This window comes from Coregonus clupeaformis, chromosome 23, assembly GCF_020615455.1.
Source record: "Coregonus clupeaformis isolate EN_2021a chromosome 23, ASM2061545v1, whole genome shotgun sequence".
In the NCBI taxonomy this organism is placed as follows: Eukaryota; Metazoa; Chordata; class Actinopteri; order Salmoniformes; family Salmonidae; genus Coregonus; species Coregonus clupeaformis.
The window spans coordinates 32,483,438-32,510,516 of record NC_059214.1 but is presented as its reverse complement, the minus strand read 5'-3'; the positions used below and the strand labels follow the sequence as shown (position 1 = coordinate 32,510,516).

The window sequence follows — 27,079 nt, the reverse complement described above, 5'->3', positions numbered from 1 at the left end:
AGTGTTTGAGGTCAACCATGTGTATCTGCTTTAATGTTGTCTAACCACACACTCAGAAGAAAGAGGGGGAGAAAGGACGAAGGAGATGGAAAGAGACAGAGAGAGAGAGTGTGGGGGGCAGAGGGGAGAGGGGAGAGAGAGGAGGGGAGAGAGGGGGAGAAAGAGGGGAAGACAAAGATAAGGGTGGAGGAGTGAAACTGCTACAAGTGAGGTGATAGGCACATACACATGTATGTGACTGGTTTAAAGTTATAAAACCCTTGCAAGGTGAAACCTTTCTATGTGTCTTTCAATGTTTGGTTGGTTTTATTTTGTACTTTACTCACCCTTTTTGGTTTTGAAGATTCCATGAACATTGAGCTGTCTGAAGAAATCTCTACCAGGATTGATTCCCCTTGCTTCTATAATCTGGTGAGATCTATCCTGTTTATTTTTTGCAACTACTTTTAGGATACAAATAAAAAAAAATCATTTTGAAGGGGGATTGCACATTTTCCTTTGAGATTGACTTGTAAATATATTTTTTATTGACAGTAAGAGAGAGAGAGAGCTGTGAAGAAAGAGAGCGAAAGAGACAGATAGGGAGAAAGCTGAAGGGAGAAAAATGTAAATGTAAATGTGTGTGTGTGTGTGTGTCACAGGAGGTTGGTGGCACCTTAATTGGGGAGAACGGGCTCCTGGTAATGACTGGAGTGGAATCAGTGGAAGGGTATCAAATACATCAAACAAATGTGTTTGATGCCATTCCATTTGCTCCATTCCGGCCATTGTTATGAGCAGTTCTCCCCTCAGCAGCCTTCACTGGTGTGTGTGTGTGTGTGTGTGTGTGTGTGTGTGTGTGTGTGTGCGCGTGTGTCTAATGAAGTGATTTGGATAGGGAAGCATTTAGCTTTGACAGGCAGGGAATAAAGTCAATCAACCAAGCGCCAGTCTCAGATTTACACCACATCACCGTGGAGACACTTAACTTGGCAACGAAACACCCAGGCGACCTTTTGCATAATGGATACTAAGGCTTGTTTCCTGCAAAACAAAACACCCATGGGCTAAAGTCTAGGGATTATGCTTTTATCTAGGAATGAAATTCAATAGATCTCAGAAAGTTATTTCTAGATGGCAGTTGCATCATAGCTTTATTTTTCTATTCAGAAGACTATTCAAAGCATGTACCCAGGGCCTGAAATAAAATACAATCGAAATAAAATAAAATGTTGTTCGTCACATGCTTCGTAAACAACAGGTGTGGACTAACACTGAAATGCTTACTTACAGGTCCTTTCCAACAATGCAGAGAGAAATAAAATAGAGAAATAATAGAAAAGTAAAAACACAAGTGATAATTTATAGACAATGAGCAACGATAAAAGGGTACCAGTACTGATTCGATGTGCAGGGGTACAAGGTAATTGAGGTCGATATAAAACGTTAGTGCAAAAAGGGTCAATGCAGATAGTCTGGGTAGCTATTTGGTTAAATATTTAACTAACTATTTGGCAGTCTTATGGCTTGTGGATAGAAGCCGTTCAGTGTCCTGTTTGTTCCAGACTTGGTGCATTGGTCCCGCTTGCTGTTCAGAAGCAGAAAGAACATAAATAGACATAAGGCGATAGGTATAGTTAAAATCATAGCCATAATAACAGGAAAGGTTATTTTCTCATGAGAGACTATTATGAGTAACAACACGAGTGAAGCACAACTACAGTATTGTGAACATGGTATATAAAGCCTTTGTAAATTGCAATTATGTCCCCTATGGGAACGGCAGAAATTGGAGTGCTTCAACCCAACCCACATGGTTCTATGGCTGTGAATGTTCAGTTGTGTCAGTCCTCAGTCCAGTAGTTTTTTTTTAGCAGTAGAGCAGTTGTAGTATCATGAATACTGGAAATAATGATAACAATTGATGTTTTTAATAAATGGGGATTTATTTACTAAGTGCAGGTAAATTACAGATGTTCTGTTCGCACGTTTTCAAAAACACTATTTATTTAACAGTTTGACACCTGCACCAACTCTTTCCCAGGCCTCTCTATACCACGTCGTCTTTCTCCCATCATGGTGTGACCAGCGGCCTTGAGATGTCATTCTGCAGTGTGCGTGTTTCTCTATATATGTACACATTACTGTAGTTGTCCTTTACTCATGTTGTTATTCATAATAGACATGTTACTATGTAGATCTAGTTCCTTACACCCAGCTACCAGACCTTCTTACTGTTGCTGGTATTTTGGCGCATTCCTCCATGCAGATCTCCTCTAGAGCAGTGATGTTTTGGGGCTGTCGCTGGGCAACACGGACTTTCAACTCCCTCCAAAGATTTTCTATGGGGTTGAGATCTGGAGACTGGCTAGGCCACTCCAGGACCTTGAAATGCTTCTTACGAAGCCACTCCTTCGTTGCCCGGGCGGTTTGTTTGGGATCATTGTCATGCTGAAAGACCCAGCCACGTTTCATCTTCAATGCCCTTGCTGATGGAAGGAGGTTTTCACTCAAAATCTCACGATACATGGCCCCATTCATTCTTTCCTTTACACGGATCAGTCGTCCTGGTCCTTTTGCAGATGATGTTTCCACCCCCATGCTTCACAGTAGGTATGGTGTTCTTTGGATGCAACTCAGCATTCTTTGTCCTCCAAACACGACGAGTTGAGTTTTTACCAAAAAGTTCTATTTTGGTTTCATCTGATCATATGACATTCTCCCAATCCTCTTCTGGATCATCCAAATGCAATCTAGCAAACTTCAGACGGGCCTGGACATGTACTGGCTTAAGCAGGGGGACACGTCTGGCACTGCAGGATTTGAGTCCCTGGCGGCGTAGTGTGTTACTGATGGTAGGCTTTGTTACTTTGGTCCCAGCTCTCTGCAGGTCATTCACTAGGTCCCCCCGTGTGGTTCTGGGATTTTTGCTCACCGTTCTTGTGATCATTTTGACCCCACGGGGTGAGATCTTGCGTGGAGCCCCAGATCGAGGGAGATTATCAGTGGTCTTTTATGTCTTCCATTTCCTAATAATTGCTCCCACAGTTGATTTCTTCAAACCAAGCTGCTTACCTATTGCAGATTCAGTCTTCCCAGCCTGGTACAGGTCTACAATTTTGTTTCTGGTGTCCTTTGACAGCTCTTTGGTCTTGGCCATAGTGGAGTTTGGAGTGTGACTGTTTGAGGTTGTGGACAGGTGTCTTTTATACTGATAACAAGTTCAAACAGGTGCCATTAATACAGGTAACGAGTGGAGGACAGAGGAGCCTCTTAAAGAAGAAGTTACAGGTCTGTGAGAGACAGAAATCTTGCTTGTTTTTAGGTGACCAAATACTTATTTTCCACCATAATTTGCAAATAAATTCATAAAAAATCCTACAATGTGATTTTCTGGAGAAAAAAATTCTCAATTTGTCTGTCATAGTTGACGTGTACCTATGATGAAAATGACTGGCCTCTCATCTTTTTAAGTGGGAGAACTTGCACAATTGGTGGCTGACTAAATACTTTTTTTCCCCACTGTATCTACAAGCATCTTTTTGACAGTCTTTGACCTATTGTTTTCTCTCCAGCTATACAGGTGATTGGAGGAAGCAGGACTGTGGTACAGGGGGAGGATGTGGACTTATTCTGCAGACTGATAGAGACAGACGAGGAGTTAATTCAGATAAGATAGCAGAAAAAGACCATAGAAGAACCAATGTGTTATACTTTCTTCCTTATTAAACCCAATAACCTATCTGACAATGCTGTTTATGCTAATGGTTTGAAAGGAAGAGTCCAGTTTATTGGCAACACAGCAGAAAACCATGGATCTATTCGTTTAATGGGTGTGAGACTGTTGGATGAAGGCATGTTCACATGTATCTTCAGTGTTTCAAGTGGATCTTATAGGACAGAGGTACCTCTGACTGTGCTTGGTAAGGACTTTTTGTCTATTCTGTAGTTCTGATACAATACAAGACAACACACAAGGTATATGGTGGCATATACATACTGTATCAATACCAGCAAGTGGGTAGTAGTTCATTATTTAATAAAGGAAGAGCAAAGACCTCATCTGCAGATTCTGCCTTGCAATGGAAAATCCACACATATCCTCTCTCCCAAAACTCAAAATATTTTTGTCGTGAATGAATGAGGATTATTATTATACAGCTGGTATTATGTACCCAGTATGTGGGCTGTATCCATCAGTCATCATCATTAATTTAAGGTTCTCTCTCTTTGTTATTTGTTATTTGTCTTTGTTATTTCTGCTGTGGTTGACTCAACAAGATCAATTGAGTATCAGAAGGCCACAGCCTACAAGGCTAGCTTTAGAATCATGACTGGCCATAGAGAAAGGCCAGCAAGCACTTTAATAGTGTACTGGGAAGCCTGCTAATGCCGTTGATGTTTTATCACCCACTTGATGGTGTCCTATGACTCTGTTCCCTGGAGATGGGGGGTTTCTCTCTGGGATGTGTTAACCAGTGACAGAGGAGTGATGTAGAGAGGCTGAGGAAATACATTTTTAAAAACACAATGAAAAAAATATATCAGAAAACAGACATTGAACTTGTCTTCTTTTCCTCAAGAAGTCACTGTTTACAAGCACAGCCATCTACACCAGATTCAGAACTGAATGCTGAATGCTAGGCTGTGAAGCGTTCAGCTTTGTCTTCTTCCCCTCAAAGAAGTTACTACAAGTCTCTGCCCTCTACACCAGATTCAGAATTTAGCAATAGTTTTTAAGCCTGCCTCCGCCCAGACTCCTAACTTGATTGTCATGCTGTTGCTCTGAGAACAGATCATGTAACATCATGTACTGTAGACTAGTGGCTGAGAGGCTGTGACTGGAAAGTCCCCAGGCATGATCCCTATGGCAACGGTAGACATTGGAGCATGTAAGTGCCTCAACCTCACCCACTTGGCTTTTTGGCTGTGAAGCATTCTGCTGTGTCAGTCCCCAGTTCAGTATTTTTGAACATAAAACATATTTTTGTGTGCACATGTCCATGCTAGTAGACAAGATGTCTTATAGATGTATTATTTAGTATTTTAACTGCAAGTTTTAGACATTTTTAAATACATCTGGAATAGATTCACATTGATTATTAGTGGTCAATTCATGTTTTATTTTCTGTTTGTCTATTTCTGTTTAATTCTCACAGTTTCTGCAGAGGTGAGCATTACAGTTGATGTCTCTCCTGTTGTTGGGGAAATGAGGTTGTCTTTGCAACCTGTGTGGCTGCTGGTGCTAAACCACAAGCGGAAGTGAAGTGGAGTGAGGTAGAGATAACGGCACCGGAGGGATCCTAACCAATTGTGCTAATTTGTGTGTTTTTTCGCATTGTTTGTAACTTCTGTTGCACGTACTGTTTTTTCTACCGTATCTTATGACCGAAAAGAGCTTCTGGATATCAGAACAGCAATTACTCACCACGAAATGGACAAAAACATTTTCTTTAACGAGTCTGACGCGAAGGATATACTGCTGCTCCCAGACCCAGGCCCAAATCACCGTAATTCGCATTAAGAGGATACGGAGATACAGGGGCCGCAGATCCGGGTGCCTTGTGAGAATTTGTCGGCGAGTGGGTAACCCGCCTCTACCATCCGTCCTATTGGCCAACGTGCATTCACTGGAGAATAAACTGGCATGAGCTCTGTTGGAGACAATCCTACCAAAGGGACATTAAAAACTGTAATATGTTATGTTTCACCGAGTCGTGGCTGAACGACAGACATGCATAATATGGAGTTGGCTGGGATTTCCGTGCATCGGCAAGACAGAACAGCAACCTCCGGTAAAACGAGGGGTGGTGGTCTGTGTCTATTTGTCAATAACTGCTGGTGCACGATCTCTAATATTAAGGAAGTCTCAAGGTTTTGCTCGCCTGAGGTAGAGTATCTCATGATAAGCTGTAGACCACACTATCTACCAAGAGAGTTTTCATCTGTATTTTTCGTAGCTGTCTATTTACCACCACAAACTGATGCTGGCACTAAGAAGGCACTCAACGAGTTGTATAAGGCCATAAATTAACAAGAAAATGATCATCCAGAAGCGGCACTCCTAGTGGCCGGGGAATATAATGCAGGAAAACGTAAATCTGTTTGACCTTATTTCTACCAGCATGTCACATGTGCAACCAGAGAAAAAAAAACTCTAGACCACCTTTACTCCACACACAGAGACCCGTACAAAGCTCTCCCTCGCCCTCCATTATATCCTCGTGAAGCGTTTTTTTTTTTTCACCTTTATTTAACCAGGTAAGCCAGTTGAGAACAAGTTCTCATTTACAACTGCGACCTGGCCAAGATAAAGCAAAGCAGTGCGATAAAAACAACAACACAGAGTTACATATGGGGTAAAAAACATAAAGTCAAAAATACAACAGAAAATATATATACAGTGTGTGCAAATGTAGCAAGTTATGGAGGTAAGGCAATAAATAGGCTATAGTGCAAAATAATTACAATAGTATTAACACTGGAATGCTAGATGTGCAAGAGATTATGTGCAAATAGAGATACTGGGGTGCAAAAGAGCAAAATAAATAACAATATAGGGATGAGGTAGTTGGGTGGGCTAATTTCAGATGGGCTGTGTACAGGTGCAGTGATCGGTAAGGTGCTCTGACAACTGATGCTTAAAGTTAGTGAGGGAGATAAGAGTCTCCAGCTTCAGAGATTTTTGCAATTCGTTCCAGTCATTGGCAGCAGAGAACTGGAAGGAATGGCGGCCAAAGGAGGTGTTGGCTTTGGGAATGACCAGTGAGATATACCTGCTGGAGCGCAGACTACGGGTGGGTGCTGCTATGGTGACCAATGAGCTAAGATAAGGCGGGGATTTGCCTAGCAGTGATTTATAGATGGCCTTGAGCCAGTGGGTTTGACGACGAACATGTAGTGAGGACCAGCCAACAAGAGCGTACAGGTCACAGTGGTGGGTAGCGTATGGGGCTTTGGAGACAAAACGGATGGCACTGTGATAGACTACATCCAATTTGCTGAGTAGAGTGTTGGAGGCTATTTTGTAAATGACATCGCCGAAGTCAAGGATCGGTAGGATAGTCAGTTTTACGAGGGCATGTTTGGCAGCATGAGAGAAGGAGGCTTTGTTGCGAAATAGGAAGCCGATTCTAGATTTAACTTTGGATTGGAGATTCTTTATGTGAGTCTGGAAGGAGAGTTTACAGTCTAACCAGACACCTAGGTATTTGTAGTTGTCCACATACTCTAGGTCAGACCCGTCAAGAGTGGTGATTCTAGTCGGGTGGGCGGGTGCCAGCAGCGTACGCAGATGACGCGGATGCTAAGCTACAGGACTTTTTTGCTAGCACAGACTGAAATATGTTCCGGGATTCATCCAATGGCATTGAGGAGTATACCACCTCAGTCACCGGCTTCATTAATAAGTGCATCGATGACATCGTCCCCACAATGACCGTACATACATATCCCTTTAAACAGGTCAACATTCACAAGGCCTCGGGGCCAGGCGGATTACCAGGACGTTTACTCAGAGCATGTGCTGACCAACTGGCAAGTGTGTTCACTGACATTTTCAACCTCTCCCTGACCGAGTCTGTAATACCTACATGTTTCAAGCAGACCACCATAGTCCCTGTGCCCAAGAACGCCAAGGTAACCTGCCTAAATGATTACCGCCCCGTAGCACTCACGTCTGTAGCCATGAAGTGCTTTAAAAGGCTGGTCAAGGCTCACATCAAAACCATCATCCCGGAAACCCTAGACCCACTCAATTCACATACCGCCCCAAAAGATCCACAGATGACGTAATCTCAATTGCACTCCACACTGCCCTTTCCCACCTGGACAAAAGGAACACTGTTCGATGACTACATCTCAGCGTTCAACACCATAGTGCCCACAAAGCTCATCACTAAGCCAAGGACCCTGGGACTAAACACCTCCCTCTACAACTGGATCCTGGACTTCCTGATGGGCCGCCCCCAGGTGTTAAGGGTAGGCAATAACAAATCTGCCACGCTGATCCTCAACAAGGGGGCCCCTCAGGGGTGCGTGCTTAGTCCCCTTCTGTACTCCCTGTTCACCCACGACAAAAATGTGCTTCACAAGTCACATGATAAGTTGCATGGACTCACTCTGTGTGCAATAATAGTGTTTAACATGATTTTTGAATGACTACCTCATCTCTGTACCCCACACATACAATTATCTTTAAGGTCCCTCAGTTGAGAAGTGAATTTCAAACACAGATTCAACCACAAAGACCAGGGAGGTTTTTCAAATGCTTAGCAAAGAAGGGCACCTCAGGGATTTCACCATGAGGCCAATGCTAATTTTAAAACAGATACAGAGTTTAAGAAATTTTAAGTTACCTAAATCTCGCTCATGAATTATTACAAAGCTAAATAATAGGAATTTTTATGAGCAAAATGTTTTGTCTGAGCTGGTGTTGAGTGCCTGATGGGTTGTGTCAACTATCACTGACCCGTATCAGGCCCTTCATTATTGTATTTCCTTGTTTAACTCTGTTGCAGATAATGTGGTGTACAAAAGGCTAAGGATAAAAGACAAATTCATTGGTTCACACATGAATTGAAAAATAAATGTAACTTGGGTTTGGCTAGACGTCTGTTTGGCAGTCCTCGGACATTTGACAAACCACTGCAGTTTTTGACAGCCTCTGGTCCCACAGTAGACAAAAAGGAAATGTGTAGTGCTTTTAATAACCATTTTGCTTCAGCTGGCCACCTGTTTGAAAGTATAGTCTCATTCCAATAGAGGGAGTCCTTTAGTCACCTCAGAACAGATTGTAGATTGCGGCTGATTCACTTCTTCACCGCTTCTTACTACAGCTCTCTGCCCCACTCATTGTTTAACCTTTAACCTGTACTTTGTACTTGACAAATGCTACTGGTGTTATCCCTAAGATTTGGAAAACGGCACTTGTCCTCCCCCAACATAAAGGTGGAGGTCCGTCTGACTTAGATAATTACTGCCCTATCTCCAAGTTATCTTGACTAGCCAAAGTACTAGAATACCTGAACAACTCCCTATTCTAAATATGGACCAATCTAGTTTTAGATCTGGACATAGCACTGTTTCAGCCACTATGCTTGTTAAGATGTGTTCATTTTCCTATATCATAAAACACATTGTGCTGCCCTATTTATAGACCTTTTCAAGGCATTTGACACTGTTGACCATTCCCTACTCATTCAAAAACTGTCTGAAATGGGCCTGAACAAGGAGTCTTGCAAATGGTTTAAGAGCTATCTGGCAGACAGGATACAATGTGTGCTTTCTGATGGTGTCAAGTCTAACTTCCTCAATATCACGAAAGGTGTACCGCAGGGGTCAGTATTGGGACCTGTAATATTTATATAAATAATATTGGCCTATGTATTAAATCCTCTAATATTGATCTGTATTCAGATGATACGGTTATGTACAGTGGGGAAAAAAAGTATTTAGTCAGCCACCAATTGCGCAAGTTCTCCCACTTAAAAAGATGAGAGGGCCTGTAATTTCCATCATAGGTACACGTCAACTATGACAGACAAATTGAGAGAGACAAAATCCAGAAAATCACATTGTAGGATTAGGAATGAATTTATTTGCAAATTATGGTGGAAAATAAGTATTTGGTCACCTACAAACAAGCAAGATTTCTGGCTCTCACAGACCTGTAACTTCTTCTTTAAGAGGCTCCTCTGTCCTCCACTCGTTACCTGTATTAATGGCACGTGTTTGAACTTGTTATCAGTATAAAAGACACCTGTCCACAACCTCAAACAGTCACACTCCAAACTCCACTATGGCCAAGACCAAAGAGCTGTCAAAGGACACCAGAAACAAAATTGTAGACCTGCACCAGGCTGGGAAGACTGAATCTGCAATAGGTAAGCAGCTTGGTTTGAAGAAATCAACTGTGGGAGCAATTATTAGGAAATGGAAGACATAAAAGACCACTGATAATCTCCCTCGATCTGGGGCTCCACGCAAGATCTCACCCTGTGGGGTCAAAATGATCACAAGAACGGTGAGCAAAAATCCCAGAACCACACGGGGTGACCTAGTGAATTACCTACAGAGAGCTGGGACCAAAGTAACAAAGCCTACCATCAGTAACACACTACGCCGCCAGGGACTCAAATCCTGCAGTGCCAGACGTGTCCCCCTGCTTAAGCCAGTACATGTCCAGGCCCGTCTGAAGTTTGCTAGAGTGCATTCGGATGATCCAGAAGAGGATTGGGAGAATGTCATATGGTCAGATGAAACCAAAATAGAACTTTTTGGTAAAAACTCAACTCGTCGTGTTTGGAGGACAAAGAATGCTGAGTTGCATCCAAAGAACACCATACCTACTGTGAAGCATGGGGGTGGAAACATCATGCTTTGGGGCTGTTTTTCTGCAAAGGGATCAGGACGACTGATCCGTGTACAGGAAAGAATGAATGGGGCCATGTATCGTGAGATTTTGAGTGAAAACCTCCTTCCATCAGCAAGGGCATTGAAGATGGGTCGTGGCTGGGTCTTTCAGCATGACAATGGTCCTAAACACACCGCCCGGGCAACAAAGGAGTGGCTTCGTAAGAAGCATTTCAAGGTCCTGGAGTGGCCTAGCCAGTCTCCAGATCTCAACCCCATAGAAAATCTTTGGAGGGAGTTGAAAGTCCGTGTTGCCCAGCGACAGCCCCAAAACATCACTGCTCTAGAGGAGATCTGCATGGAGCAATGGGCCAAAATACCAGCAACAGTGTGTGAAAACCTTGTGAAGACTTACGGAAAACGTTTGACCTGTGTCATTGCCAACAAAGGGTATATAACAAAGTATTGAGAAACTTTTTTTATTGACCAAATACTTATTTCCCACCATAATTTTCAAATAAATTCATTAAAAATCCTACAATGTGATTTTCTGGATATTTTTTTCTCATTTTGTCTGTCATAGTTGACGTGTACCTATGATGAAAATTACAGGCCTCTCTCATCTTTTAAGTGGGAGAACTTGCACAATTGGTGGCTGACTAAATACTTTTTTCCCCACTGTATGCCATTGCACCGACTGTTGACCAAGCTATGTTAGAGCTGCAATCTGAATTTGTTTCATTGCAGAAAGCCCTTGTTGATTTAAAACTTGTACTTAATGGGGGCAAAACAAAAAATGTGTTGTTCTGTAAATTGACGGAAAAATGTCTAAGATGGGCTACATATTCACTAATTGGATGGCTCTCTCATCGAGCAGGTTCCTGTCTATAAATATCTAGTCATCTGGATTGATAAGCTAGTTAAAAAGCTAAGATTTAAAGTGGGCTTTTTTATTTTTTACATAGATCTTGCCTCTCCATGAACACCAGGAAGCAGATTGTGTATTCAACTTTCCTGCCAGTTCTTGACTATTGTTACACCATTTACCAGAATACAGCAGCCACTACTCTTAAACCATTCAATGCCGTCTATCATAGTGCCCTTCGCTTTATTACAGGTGACAGTTTTAATACTCATCACTGCATCCATCCTGTATCAGAAGGTCGGCTGGACTTCACTAAAGTCCCGTAGATCACTTACTACTGCCTTCTTGTTTATAAAGCTCTGCTCCACAAGCTCCACAAACATATCTCACTTACCTGTTTAAATATAAAAATATGAGATACCAAACATGTTCGCAGGGTTCGTTAACTCTTGAGGTCCCGCTTGTCTCCACAAAGTTTGGTAAATCCGCCTTTAGTTTTAACGCACCACAGTTATGGAATACCTTAAAAAAACAAATTACAACTGGATAGGGTAATTTAAAACTCTGTTGTTAAATGAAGTTTGCAATTGTTTCAATTGACTATTATATCGTATTGTAATAACCTGATGTATTGCATTTATAGCAGTCTTGTACAGGCCTCCTGTAGCTCAGTTAGTAAAGCATGGCGCTTGCAACACCAGGGTTGTGGGTTCGATTCCCATGGGGGGCCAGTATGAAAAATGTATGCACTCACTAACTGTAAGTCGCTCTGGATAAGAGCGTCTGCTAAAATGTTGTAGTTTTTATATTTTTGTTGATGGAATTTATGTCCTCAGGGCACCTTTGCAAATGAGACACTGGTCCCAATTGGGCTCCCCCGAATAAATAAAAGTAAATAAAAATTATAGAGGAAAAGTCTGAGTGATAAATATCATAAAGAAAAGCTTGTGTTTAAAATGTCTCTCATAATTATACGAGGATCAGTGTTAATCTGTTTGGTATCCCTAATAAATGCAATAGGACAGTGATCACTGAAATTATTAGCAAAGACACCACTGGACAAGCACTTGTGGGGGCCATATGTCAGAATTAGGTCATTCAGTGAGGAGTTTGCTGGATTTTTTTTATTTTATTACATTAATCCGTGTGGGTTTTGCAATCATTTGAGTCAGGTTAAAGTCAAGACAAATATTCGTAAAATGGTCTGAGGCCAGTGTAACCCAGTCTAAGTTAATATCCTCTAAGACGACTCAGTCAGATGAAAGCAAGAGGTTGTGAGTTTAAATTACATTTTACATTTTTAGTCATTTAGCAGACGCTCTTATCCAGAGTGACTTACAGTTAGTGAGTGCATACACAATTGTTTTTTTTGTGTTTTTTTAAATCATACTGGCCCCCCGTGGGAATCAAACCCACAACCCTCGCGTTGCAAACGCCATGCTCTACCAACTGAGCTACATCCCTGCCGGCCATTCCCTCCCCTACCCTGGACGACGCTGGGCCAATTTGTGCGCCGCCCCATGGGTCTCCCGGTCGCAGCCGGCTACGATAGAGCCTGGATACCAGAAGGTTGAGTCCCAAGTGTGCTCACAGTACATAATTTTACCAGATTGTACTGTATCACTTAACATGTATAATTATTATAACTTACCGGCTACTAAGATGTTGTAAAAATATAGTCAATATAATTTAATAATAAAAATAATATAATATGCCATTTAGCAGAACAAGAGTGTACTGTAATCAGAATACAGCGGCATACTGTCATTTTACAGCAATAACACCTTCAAGTTGTTGTATATATACTTTATTTTTCTCTTGTATTCTCACTGACCTGGTGGTGCAGCAGGGAATTCAAGTAATTAACAATCAATAGGATGTGAGTTCAAATACTATGTGAGGTATTGTCCCAATTAATTAGCACTCAACATTATACTGTCCTTTAACAGCAAAAACACCTTAATTTAGCAGTACAAATAAAGTAACTTATTTTATATTTACTCTATTTTCACGGGAACCAGTAGCCGGTAGTGTACCTTGAAAATACAGGAGATTTTTTAACAGTGCAGTTACCTGTAAGTTACCTTAAAACAATTAAACCAAAGATTACAGTAAGAGTAGTTGTTACAGTAAAATGCCTACAGTAGCATTATTGGTACCGTAAGCAATTACAGTAACACTACTGGATACTGTAAAATACCGCACAGTAACATACTGTACCTTTTTTTACGGTACCTTGTCTTTGTACAGGTAACTGGTAAATTCCCATAAAAACAACAGGAAATGTTTACAGTGAAGGAACATTGTCTTCTCTTAATCAGCACTCTCTCCTCTCTTCCCTCTCTACTCTCTTCTGCTCTCCTTTTGTCTCACATCTTTTTATTGCCTTCCTTTCCTCTCCTCTCTTCTCCTCCCCACTCATCTATCTCTTATATACTGTATCTTCTCTTCATACCTCTCTTCTGCTCTCCTCTATTCTCTGCCATACCGGAGAGCAATGCCCAGTGTGATGGTCACGCTGCCCGAAGAGCACAACGCCAGCGGAGTAAATACTTTGAAAGACTCAACTCAGTCTATGGACAGTATTAATCACACAACATAATCCAAAACAGTTAGTTAACATGCCAAAAGAGAGCCAGGTATCATAGTGAAAGAAAGCAACAGAACACCACATTTGATGCTTTACAGTTTACAAGACTCAACTTTATGTTTTCTTAGTAAACGTGTTACAACAGTACCACAACATTTACAGTTCATTGTATTTGGCTTCACTGTAGTTCTGCAGTTAGTAACTAGTGGGTTTCATGATAGCGATTTAAGAACGAAGTAAAGTTTTATATTGGATATTCGGTTTTGATATTGGATATTCGGTTTTCTCTCATTAATAGCTATTGAAACAAGAATGCCATGACTAAGAACATTTTATATCCTGAATCAGGGCAGGATGGAGAACAATCCACACTTTTATTTATTTTTATGCTAAAAAGTAAGAATTCAGATTTCTCAGGTGGATGTGCTCTCACTGGGGGCCAAAGACAGGCCACTACCTTTCAGCTGTCATTTACATAACAATGGCTAACTGTGAACCTTAACACCTTCTCACAAAGTAACTGTTTTGATAATGAACAGGTTGTTGATTGTGCTCTTCACAAGTCCTCACTGTCAGCTCTAGCTATGGAAAGTAACACAACTTCGCTAGTAAAACATAAGGACGTAGACCCTATACACCAGTCTATCACTGTTGTTACAGTCGAAAAAACAGCACTAGAAAACCTGGCTGAGAAGTCATTCAATGCACAAAACCGCATACCATTTCTGAATCAAGGACATGCAATTATCCTTAATCCAGGAGGACAATCCTTCATCCAAGAGCACATGCTGTGCAAATCATATCTTAGTCTTTAAGCAACTAAGATGTCGTTTGTTTTATATTGGATATTCGTTTTTCTCTCGTCAATAGCTATTGGACCAACCATGCCATGAAAATTGTATATTCTGAATCAAGGAATGATGGAAAACAATCTACATTTTTTTATGTTTTTGGATTTCAGACCTTGATTCCGAAATGGTCTGTGGTTGTGTGCATTGGATGACTTCTCAGACAGGTTTGCTAGTGCTGCTCTTTCGACTGTAACACCAGTGATGGACTGGTGTATAGGGTCTACGTCCTTATGTTTTACTAGCAAAATTGTGTTTCTTTTAATAGCTAGAGATGACATATACATTATCAAAACAGTTACTTTGTGAGAAGGTGTTAAAGTTCACAGTTAGCCATTGTTATGTAAATAACAGCTCAAAGGTTGTGGCCTGTCTTTGGCTCAAAGTGAGAGAACGTCCACCGGAGACATGGCCCAGCTGGAAACAGAAAAGTCTGAGCCTTTTGGGTCAAACACTGTGGGTAAATCCTGTATGGAAATACACCTTATCAGAACTGAATGGGTTACTCCATGGGATTGGCAGGATTATAATAACGATGGTACCTAGCAATGACTAACCTTCATGTGAATTCACCTACTTCATATGGGCCTTACTTTATGGATGTAAATGAGGAGTATTGGTGTAAACCTACCCTCTCCTCTGGCCATGGAATCACAGTCAAACTGACAATAGGAATCAAATAAGAATTTTAAAAAAGAAAACATTGTCTTTATTGTGATGTAATATACTGTACTTTCATGCATTTAAACACTGTCACACATTGGTAGTGGTACATGTCAAGAAAGTGTAGAACAGTGTTGCAGACAGTGCCACCCGTGTTATATTGTATTGTATTAAGGGTTAATCATTAAAAGCAAGCAGTCAGTCATCTCTCAACACAACTTGTTGATTATATAAGCAATAGTTTCATATATTCTGCCCATGTCAACAGTGGAGTGTATTTAATGCATTGTTTAAATATCATCAACAGGGGTTCCAAGTCATACAGATTCTGGCCTGTTGTCTTTAACTTTGTTTTTCTTAAAGAAAAGAAAGAACTTTGTCCCATCATTTGTTTGTTTTGAGGCCTTCGGGTTTCATCACCAGTAGATGACGGTAGAGGCTCTAAATGAGGCAGCACACAGCACATTTGGGTTTTTGCCCTAGGGAAAAAAGAGGCAGAGGAGGTCTAAGAGAGAGAGAGTGAGGAAGAGGGTCAGCTTGAGTCGGTTAAAAATTGAGGAAAAAAGGGAGATGGTTTGTTAAAGAAGAATGGTAGAAAGTGTAAGGTGTGTGATCTGTGCGCTGGATGAAGTTTTTGGAAAAAGTGCACCCTTGCCTTTTGGCTGATCCATTTGTGGTTTCAGGGTGGGTGAAAACAGAGTTGAGTGCTGTGAAATTGGTGAAGGTAACCAGAAGTGGTCTTGTGATAATAATTGTGTTTCTACTGGTCAGAGGGAGCAGGCGCTCCGAGTTAAACGAATTGGGGCAAGAGATTGTTTTGCTCTCAAGTAAAGGACGCCATTGGAAGGAGTGATTACTGGGGTAGCGGTAAATGTGAAAGTTGACCAACTGAAGGGGAAGATTCCCAGTGTTTGTGATGCTCATTGTTTGATGCGACGCAGATAGGGTGCCATGAGTGGTGACACAGAAGAGTCGTTGTCTGTTATTTTGAGTTTTGATGTTGTCTTTGCTCGACAAAGTGTTAGGATATACAGTATAAGTTATCCTGTACAAGCTTTTATGCCGAATACATTACGTTGTTACAGGTGTCAAGCTTATGCGCATGTGGCAGCAGTTTGTAAGAGGGAGGTTCCGAGGTGTGAGAAGGGCATGAGACAAAGGAATGTGTAGCATTGTGGAAAGTAGTGGTATTTCTTAATTGTAAGGGTTCCCATGGCGCTGGGGATAATAATAATTCGTCATTTAGCAGACGCGCTTATCCAGAGCGACTAGGGTTAAGTGCCTTGCTCAAGGGCACATCAACAGATTTTTCACCTAGTCAGCTCTGGGATTAGAACCAGCGACCTTTCGGTTACTGGCACAACGCTCTTAACCACTAAGCTACCTGCCCCCCAGAAATGTCCAGTGCGAGAGAGGCAGGTTGAGGTTTCCAGGGTAAGAGTAGTGCAGAAGTTGTCATATGCTGAGGCAGTGAAAAAAGTAGAGGAAGATGGTCAAGGGGTAGGGATCCTGAGAGGAGTGATGTGAGTATTAGATCTGTTCAAGTACAGAGGGATAGGCCAACAAGTGATACATGTTTCAGTAAGATTGGATTTTTAGCATTCATAGCAATGGTTATCATCTGTACTGCAGGGATGGATGTTGATGTTGTGGTGGCAGCTGCAGAGAGGTATTTGAGTGTTCGAGACTTGACGTCAGAAGAGCGACAGGGTGTGTTAAGTGGTGGTGTCCCATCCTTTCAGGCTGTTGAACTGAGGTAGGACTAAATATATTTAAATAGTGGAGTAGGGTGGTGTTTTTAACTTTTTTTTAAGTGAGTGTAGGGTTAGATGATAGGGTATGTGTCTATTTTTATTTTATCAATCAAAGTATAAAGGAGTTATACTCCAGTCTAGTAGGTGGCGGTAATGCAACATTTATTGGATGCCAACTGCCGTAAAGAAGCAGAACAACCGTTTTCGCTTGAAAGTATGCTAAAACCTTTGCTGAATAAGCTTCTTTCTACAGTAGCAGCATGACATTATTCTGGCACCACGAACGGCAAAAAAATAATGATGTTTTGGCTACTTCAGCAGAGGAACTAACATTCATCAAAGGTTAGTGGCCTATTACATTTACAGATGCATCTGTTTTGTTCCATTATTACTGACCAATGTAGGACTGTTTGTTTATTTTTGTAATAAGTGTAGGCTACTTTGCAAGATGTGCATTACTCCATCAAAGAGTGATGATTGCTGACCATTGCTCAAATAAATTGCAATGCATTCAACATCATTTTATATTTGATATAGCTTAGCCAACGTAACTGTCGTACATAAACAATGAGTAGGTCCTCATTACAAAACGCCAATCTCAAAATGTAATATAATGCTATAATTAACTTTTCCCTAGTGATCTTAGCAATGAGAAGAGCAAAGCATGTTATGGAAGGTGTGCTGTGTGACTCTACTCATCATCCAGAGGGATACAGAAAGTGGGTTTCCAATTCATGTCATAAAATTGTAATAATTGATGTCATACTTTTGAGCTCATGTTTTTTCTTCTTCTTTTTTCTTCTTATTGACACAAGGCAAGGCAATAACATCCACCAAACACACAATCCCACTGTTAAATTGTAGTCCTGGTCCTTCTAGGGTACAATAAGGCACACACATCAGCTCAGCATGTTTACTATGTGTTTAACTCAGTATGTTTACTATGTGTTTAACTCAGTATGTTTACTATGTTTTTAAATCAGTATGTTTACTATGTGTTTAACTCAGTATGTTTACTATGTTTTTAACTCAGTATGTTTACTATGTTTTTAACTCAGTATGTTTACTATGTGTTTAACTCAGTATGTTTACTATGTGTTTAACTCAGTATGTTTACTATGTTTTTAACTCAGTATGTTTACTATGTTTTTAACTCAGTATGTTTACTATGTGTATAACTCAGTATGTTTACTATCTATCTCTATGTTTGTCTATGGAGATTGCATGGTGGTGTGCTCGATTTTATACACCTGTCAGCAATGGGTGTGGTTGAAACAGCCGAATACATTAATTTGAAGGTGTGTCCACATACATTAGTATATATAGTGTATCATCAGAGAGAGGGGTCCCAAGTCATACAGAATCTGGCCTGTTGTTGTATTTAACTTTGTTTTTCTTGTGGTCCTCTGTAGCTCAGCTGGTAGAGCACGGCGCTTGTAACGCCAAGGTAGTGGGTTCAATCCCCAGGACCACCCATACACAAAAAAAATAATGTATGCACGCATGACTGTAAGTCGCTTTGGATAAAAGCGTCTGCTAAATGGCTTATTATTAAAGAAAATAAATTATTTTGTCCCATCATTTGTTTATAATAAGGCCTATGGGTATGTTTCAGAACCAGTAAATGGTGATATGGGCTTTCAAAGAGGTAGCACACAGCCTATGAAACGGCAGGAGTCTGTGAGTGGGGTGGAGATTAGACAGTCTCGTCCATAATCCACCCAATTGTGCAATAGCTGCTGTGGTTTACTGAAAAACGGTTTCCCTACAGAAGCAGCAGGACGTTTGTCTGTCAGCACAAACAGCAAAAAACAAATGTCTCTACGCTACTTCAGCAGAGGAACTAACATTCATCAAAGGTTAGTGGCCTATTAAATTTACAGATTCATCTGTTTTATTCCATTATTACTGACCAATGTAGGACTGTTTGTTTATTTTTGCAATAAGGTGTAGGCTACTTTGCAAGATGTGCATTACTCCATCAAAGAGTGATGATTGCTGACCATTGCTCAAATAAATTGCATTGCATTCAACATTATTTAACATTTGAGATAGCCTACATAACTGTTTTGCATAAACAAAGAATAGGACCTCATTATTACAAACGGCAATCTCAAAATGTAATACAATTCCATAATTACATTTCCCCTATGACCCTAGCAATGAGAGGAGCAAAGCATGTTACGGAAGCTGTGCTGTGTGTTCTACTCATCATCCAGAGGGATACAGAAAGTAGGTTTTCAATTGATGTCATCAAATGTCATATTATTGTGCTCATGTTTTATTCACTTTTTTCTTATTAACACTAGGCAGAAAATAACACCCACCAAAAACACAATCCCACCATTAAATTGTAGTCCTTGTCCTTTTAGGGTACAATAAGGCACACACATCAGCTCAGTATGTTTACTATGTTTTTAACTCAGTATGTTTACTATGTTTTTAACTCAGTATGTTTACTATGTTTTTAACTCAGTATGTTTACTATGTTTTTAACCCAGTATGTTTACTATGTTTTTAACTCAGTATGTTTACTATGTTTTTAACTCAGTATCTTTACTACGTTTTTAACTCAGTATGTTTACTATGTTTTTAACTCAGTATGTTTACTATGTTTTTAACTCAGTATGTTTACTATGTTTTTAACTCAGTATGTTTACTATGTTTTTAACTCAGTATGTTTTGAGACATGCTGAGCATGCCCAAGTATCTGGGAATGTATTGAATATCTTATTCTTGAATAAGTATAGGGATAGATTCAAGGCTGTTTGCTTATTATTCTAAAAACATATTAATTAAGTAGTTTCAGACTAGAGTGGACCCAGATCAGTATGTGCTTTAGCGATCTCCTCTGACTATGGCTGCACAAATGGGTATAGGGTCAAATAATGAGCAATTGGCACTGTTTTTTTGGCTTGTGTTTTCTCTTCAGGTATACGGGTGATTGGAGGATGTAGGACTGTGGTACAGGGGGAGGGTGTGGACTTATCCTGCAGACTGATAGAGACAACCGAGGACCTCGAACAGATAACATGGCAGAAAAGTACTCGGAAAGAAAAACAGAACTATTATTTTATGCTGATTTATCCCAATGGGGATACTACGTTTATTGCACCGAATGGATTGAAAGGTAGAGTCCAGTTTATTGGGAACCTATCAGAAAACCTTGGATCTATTCGAATAACATCTGTCAGACTGTTGGATGAAGGCACCTTCACATGTATCTTTAGTGTTTTCCCCAGTGGAGCATACAATACAGAGATACCTCTGACTGTGCTTGGTAAGAACTCTTCCTTCACTCTTTACATCACTGTTTTTACTTTTGACAGTGTAGAAACACTGCATGTGATAATCAATACTAGAAAGCTAAAAAGTTGGAAGGTTCATTATTCAAGTGAAGCAAGAGCAGAGCCCTCATCCACAGGTTTTGCTTTGCCAAGGAAAATCCATCTTCTCTACACGTAGAAAAAAGGGTTCCAAAGGTTGTTGTTTTTTCTCCAGAGGGATACAATTCGACCTATAACCTTTTCTTATCCTAAGAACCGTTTTTGGAAGAAATAGTTATTTTATGATTCTTTGAAAGGCAATAAGGGTCTACATAGAAACCCTTCAGCTGCTAACATAATTGCAAAAGGGTTTTCTAATGATCAATTAGCCTTTTTAAATGATAAACTTGGATTAGCAAACACAACTTGCCATTGGAACACAGGACTGATGGTTGCTGATAATGGGCCTCTGTATGTCTATGTAGATATTCCATTAAAAATCAGCCGTTTCCATCTACAATAGCCATTTACAACATTAACAATGTCTACACTGTATTTCTGCTCAATTTTATGTTATTTTAATGGACCAAAAAAATGCTTTTCTTTTGAAAACAAGGACATTTCTAAGTGACCCCAAACTTTTGAACGGTAGTGTATGCGTGAAATTAATTTTCATTTACAGTGGACCATTATCATGCACCTGTCTCAGAACAGGGACATGGGAAAAAAATACATGTCATGTATGCACTTAAACAGCGAAGGGAGGATGCTTTTCCCGTGGTTCATTTGCATGCCAGCCAGGTAGGCTATACTCCTGTTGTAAAGCGAAGCAATGTGCTTAATATTAGGAAAGTTGATAAATAAATATAGTAGGTCTAGCCTATAGAAATCTGATGGGATCCTCCTCTTTTTAATAGAGGTCATCACTCTGTTTTCTCACACAATTGCATATCCTATAGAAATGCTGTGCAACATGAGCTCATGGGCTCTCATGAAGTGTTTGAATAGATTTTATATTACCTTTGCATTGATGTCAGAGTGATTAGAGGGACAATAGAATGCTGAGTACCAGGCAGTTAGCAAGTTTGTTAGGCTACTAATGACCATCAGCAGCATCAGAGCTTGGAGAAGCCTAATTCAGTTTTAGAGTTGTTTTCTGCAATTCTACTCATTTTGCCAAGGGGGCGGAGAGAAAATGTTGCAGTTTTAAAGCCAGTTTTCTGCAATTCTACACATTTTGCCATGGGGTGGAGAGAAAATGTTGCAGTTGTATAACAACTTGCCCATCCCTGGTGTACAATAAAACACTCAAAACCACGCCCATTATTATCATATTTCTGAGCATGCTCTATTGCAGGTTGATTTGTTTGTTTCAATATCTGTGTTTTTGTATGCACATTGATTAGTATGATTAACCTTATGCTACACGAAAAAAAGAATATACAATTAATCAACTAATTCAATCTTTTACTAGTTGGACTTATTGCACCCGGTACTGAGATAGTTGTTCCAGTTGAGATCATTTAGGTAGATCATTTATCAATCTTCCCTAACCTGGCAGTCATTCTAAAATGCAGGTTGCAGGTGATTAAAAGTTCCAATTGTTGGATATCCTCACTCTGGCTGAGTAAGGCACTTAACCCTAATTTGCTCCAGCGGTGCTGTACTACTATGGCTGACCCTGTAAAACAACACATTTCACTGCACTTATCTGGTGTATGTGACAATAAAACATTTTAAAATATATGTTATTATTTATAGAGGGTTCTAGGCAGAACCATTTACAGGGGAATCTATCAGGAACCCATAGAGATCATATTCTAATTCCTAATTCTTTGGAAGAACCTTGCATAGAGGGTTCTAGGTTCTAGGTGGTGAGCCTCTCATCAGGGTGAGCTAAAACCTGTTAAAACCGGATTTGCTCAAACCTCCTATACAGTCAATGTGTAGCTACTAATAATGTATATTGCAATTGGCCAGATAGAGAACATGGATTATTTCAAGTTTGTTGGTCATGTACCATGAGCATTTGGATAAGTTTCACATATAATAATAATAATAATATAATATGCCATTTAGCAGACGCTTTTATCCAAAGCGACTTACAGTCATGCGTACATACATTTTTGTGTATGGGTGGTCCCGGGGATCGAACCCACTATCTTGGCGTTACAAGCGCCGTGCTCTACCAGCTGAGCTACAGAGGACCACATGACGGGCTGTGTGTGTTTTGGTTGTTTTTTTATGTATAGTTCCACATTTGGAATATATACAGCATCCCTTAACGGCATAATCACTGGGCTGTGAAGGCTTTTCAATGGAACTGCTGAAAATGAAAAACAGCTTTTGTGATGTGTGAAACCTAATACCTCAGGTGCAGGTACCGATCATCAGGGTGAGCTAAAACCTGTTAAAACCGGATTTGCCCAAACCTCCAATACAGTGTGTAGCTACTAATGATGTATATTGCAATTGGCCAGATAGAAAACATGGTAGGGTTTTTTGGTCATGTAACATGTTTCACATGACAGGCTGTGTGTGTTTTGGTTTTTTTTCACATATAGTTCCACATTTATAATTACATTGTAGTTATTTAGCAGACGCACTTATCCAGAATGACTTACAGTTAGTGAGTGCATACATTTTTATACTGGTCCCCCGTGGGAATCAAACCCACAACCCTGGCGTTGCAAGTGCCATGCTCTACCAACTGAGCTACATGGGAAACACAATAATGAGTGACTTGTTCATGTTTTCTGTTCTCTGTTTGTTTGTTTTCTGGTCATAGTTCCTCCAGTAGTGAGTGTGACAGTTGATGTTCATCCTGTCATTGGGGAGAATGAGGTTGTCTTGGCAACCTGTGTGGCTGCTGGTGCCAAGCCACAGGCAGAAGTGAAGTGGATTTCAGGTACATTCGGCAGTTTGTTGAGGACAATGACAAACTCCACCCAGCACGCCAATGGAACTACCACAGTACTCAGCCACCTGCTCGGGGTGCCAACCAGAGCAGCCAATCAGCAGCAGGTCCAGTGTGTGGTCAACCAGTCTGCCCTGGCAACAGAAAGGAGCTACAACTACACCATAAACATCCACTGTAAGTGTCTTCTACTACTACTATCCTACACTATAGACAGACACTGTAAATATATTCTACTACTACTGTCCTACACTATAGACAGACACTGTAAATATATTCTACTACTACTGTCCTACACTATAGACAGACACTGTAAATATATTCTACTACTACTGTCCTACACTATAGACAGACACTGTAAATATATTCTACTACTACTGTCCTACACTATAGACAGACACTGTAAATATATTCTACTACCACTGTCCTACACTATAAACAGACACTGTAAATATATTCTACTACTACTGTCCTACACTATAGACAGACACTGTAAATATATTCTACTACTACTGTCCTACACTATAGACAGACACAGTAAATATATTCTACTACTACTGTCCTACACTATAGACAGACACTGTAAATATATTCTACTACTACTGTCCTACACTATAGACAGACACTGTAAATATATTCTAATACTACTGTCCTACACAATAGACAGACACTGTAAATATATTCTACTACCACTGTCCTACACTATAGACAGACACTGTAAATATATTCTACTACCACTGTCCTACACTATAGACAGACACTGTAAATATATTCTACTACTACTGTCCTACACTATAGACAGACACTGTAAATATATTCTACTACTACTGTCCTACACTATAGACAGACACTGTAAATATATTCTAATACTACTGTCCTACACAATAGACAGACACTGTAAATATATTCTACTACCACTGTCCTACACTATAGACAGACACTGTAAATATATTCTACTACTACTGTCCTACACTATAGACAGACACTGTAAATATATTCTAATACTACTGTCCTACACAATAGACAGACACTGTAAATATATTCTACTACCACTGTCCTACACTATAGACAGACACTGTAAATATATTCTACTACTACTGTCCTACACTATAGACAGACACTGTAAATACATTCTACTACTACTGTCCTACACTGTAGACAGACACTGTAAATATATACTAAACTACCACTGTCCTACACTATAGACAGACACTGTAAATATATACTAAACTACCACTGTCCTACACTATAGACAGACACTGTAAGTATATACTCCACTACCACTGTCCTACACTATAGACAGACACTGTAAGTATATACTCCACTACTACTGTCCTACACTATCGGTATCCACTGTAAATGTAAATTCCACTATCACTGTCACAGACCATAGACATCCACTGTATGTCACGCCCTGGCTCGGGGGACTCTCGTATGTTGAGCCAGGGTGTTAGTTTCTATGTTTTGTTGTGGGTCTAGGTTATTGTATTTCTTTGTTTGAGTGACTCCCAATCAGAGGTAACGAGTGTCAGCTGTTGGCTCGTTGTCTCTGATTGGGAGCCATATTTAACTATCTGTCTTTCACGTTGGTTTTGTGGTTTCTTGTTCTCGTTGGGTTGTGTTCAACTGTAGACGTCACATTTCGTTTGTTATTTTGATCGTGTGATCATTTATCTAATAAAAGATGTTCACCTTCAACGCTGCGCATTGGTCCTCATTAGACGATCGTGACAGAAGAAACCACCAAGATGGGACCAAGCAGCGTGTCCAGGAGCCATCGCCAGGGAGATCCCTCACAGATCTCCTTCGCCTCCTGGACTGGGTCAAGCCGAGGGAGGAAGACAAGGGCTTGACATTATGGCAGAAGGGCGAGAGGCTGGCGAGGGATATGGAGACCTGGTCCACGGGGTAGGAGAGACGCCCGAAAATTTTTAGGGGGGCTCACGACGTCGGACCAGCAGGAGGCCGCGATAGAGCGGCCCAGTGGGTTGCCGGAGAAGGCCGCCGAGTTCACGGGGGCCACTGGTCAAGAGGGGATGGAGGAAGTAGAGGCACGGCGAGAGGTACTGGCGTGTGTTGCCAGTCCGGTCCGGCCCGTTCCAGATCCCGGTGTAGAGCCAGTGGTGTGTGTCCCAGTACGGTCCGGTCTATTCCTGCTCCCCGCACCGAACCCTGCGTGTGCCGGCGTCGCCAGCCCAGTCCGGCCCATTCCTGCTCCCCGCATCAAGTCTGTGGTGCGTCTCGTCAGCCCGGCTCTGCCCGTTCCTGCTCCCCGCACCAGGTCTGTGGTGCGCGTCGCCAGCCCAGTCCGGCCCATTCCTGCTCCCCCGCATCAAGCCTGTGGTGCGTCCTCGTCAGCCCGGCTCTGCCCGTTCCTGCTCTCCGCGCCAGGTCGGTGGTGCGCGTCTCCAGCCCGGTCCGGCCCATTCCTGCTCCCGCGTCAAGTCTGTGGTGCGTCTCGTCAGCCCGGCTCTGCCCGTTCCTGCTCTCCGCACCAGGTCTGTGGTGCGCGGCGCCAGCCCGGTCCGGCCCATTCCTGCTCCCAGCACCAAGTCTGTGGGGCGTTTCGTCAGCCCTGTCCGGCCCGGCTCCTGCTCCCCACACCAAGCCAGTGGTGTGCGTCGTCAGTGCAGCACGGCCCGTGCCTGTTCCCCACACCAAGCCAGTGGTGTGCGTGCTCGGTCCGGCACGGCACGTGCCTGTTCCACTGAGCCGGATCCGCCGCCTAGGCGGAGTGCCCACCCAGTCCCTCCCCTGTTGTGCTACGTTGGCGCCGGTCGGAGTCCGCGCCTTTTTAGGGGTGGTACTGTCACGCCCCTGGCTCGGGGACTCTCGTGATGTTGAGCCAGGGTGTTAGTTTCTATGTTTTGTTGTGGGTCTAGGTTATTGTATTTCTTTGTTTGAGTGACTCCCAATCAGAGGTAACGAGTGTCAGCTGTTGGCTCGTTGTCTCTGATTGGGAGCCATATTTAACTATCTGTCTTTCACGTTGGTTTTGTGGTTTCTTGTTCTCGTTGGGTTGTGTTCAACTGTAGACGTCACATTTCGTTTGTTATTTTGATCGTGTGATCATTTATCTAATAAAAGATGTTCACCTTCAACGCTGCGCATTGGTCCTCATTAGACGATCGTGACACTGTAAGTATAGACTCTCACTGTCTTCACTGGCAGTAGCCTAGTAGTCCCTCTAAACAGTCCCTGTCTGTCTATACAGTCTTAGATAATAACGTGTCTATACAGTCTTAGATAAATATGTTTTCGATGGTGCAGCTGTATAATTCTTTGAGGATCTGAAGACCCATTCTCTTCAGGGCTGTGTGGGTGAGTGTGGACCATGTTAAGTCCTTACTGATGTGGACACCAAATAACTTAAAGGTCTCGACCCGCTCCACAACAGCCCCGTCAATGTGGATGGAGGCGTGCTCTCCCCTCTTTCTCCCATAGTCCACGATCAGCACCTTGGTCTAATTGATGTTGAGGGAGATGTTGTCCTGGCTCCACACTGCTAAGTCACTGACTTCCTACCTGTAGGCTGGCTGGCTGACTCTCTCTCTCTCTCTCTCTCTCTCTCTCTCTCTCTCTCTCTCTCTCTCTCTCTCTCTCTCTCTCTCTCTCTCTCTCTCTCTCTCTCTCTCTCTCTCATAGATCCACCTCAGTCAGTGAACATCACCCTTAGTGAGGCCTCTAAGCCACAGTCTTCCTATGTGCAGCAGATGGCAACCCACAACCCAACTACACCTGGAGCAGGTACTCACTCATATGTAAACTAGTTAAATCCAGTTTAAATCTAAATGTTAGCTAAACTTGTTAAGACGTGATATCTAAATTAGCTTGACGCTTCAGT

General features: G+C 41.5%; 1 protein-coding gene and 1 long non-coding RNA gene across 5 annotated transcripts in view; both read left to right on the top strand.

The window, feature by feature from the left end:
- Nucleotides 1–27,079, top strand: part of LOC123481751 — a 254,496-nt gene that overhangs the window by 8,518 nt on the left and 218,899 nt on the right. The gene's annotated exons all lie outside the window — the stretch shown is intronic.
- LOC121537066 (nectin-3-like) overlaps nucleotides 18,803–27,079 on the top strand; it is a 68,158-nt gene continuing 59,881 nt past the window's right edge. For all 3 annotated transcript variants that reach the window (XM_045206654.1, XM_045206653.1, XM_045206655.1), the window contains exons 1-5: nucleotides 18,803–18,911; nucleotides 19,213–19,284; nucleotides 19,985–20,332; nucleotides 23,107–23,412; nucleotides 26,881–26,982. In XM_045206654.1, the coding sequence (XP_045062589.1) occupies nucleotides 19,215–19,284; nucleotides 19,985–20,332; nucleotides 23,107–23,412; nucleotides 26,881–26,982 (826 nt within the window). In that variant the 5' untranslated portion in view covers nucleotides 18,803–18,911; nucleotides 19,213–19,214. The remainder of the gene's footprint in view (nucleotides 18,912–19,212; nucleotides 19,285–19,984; nucleotides 20,333–23,106; nucleotides 23,413–26,880; nucleotides 26,983–27,079) is intronic.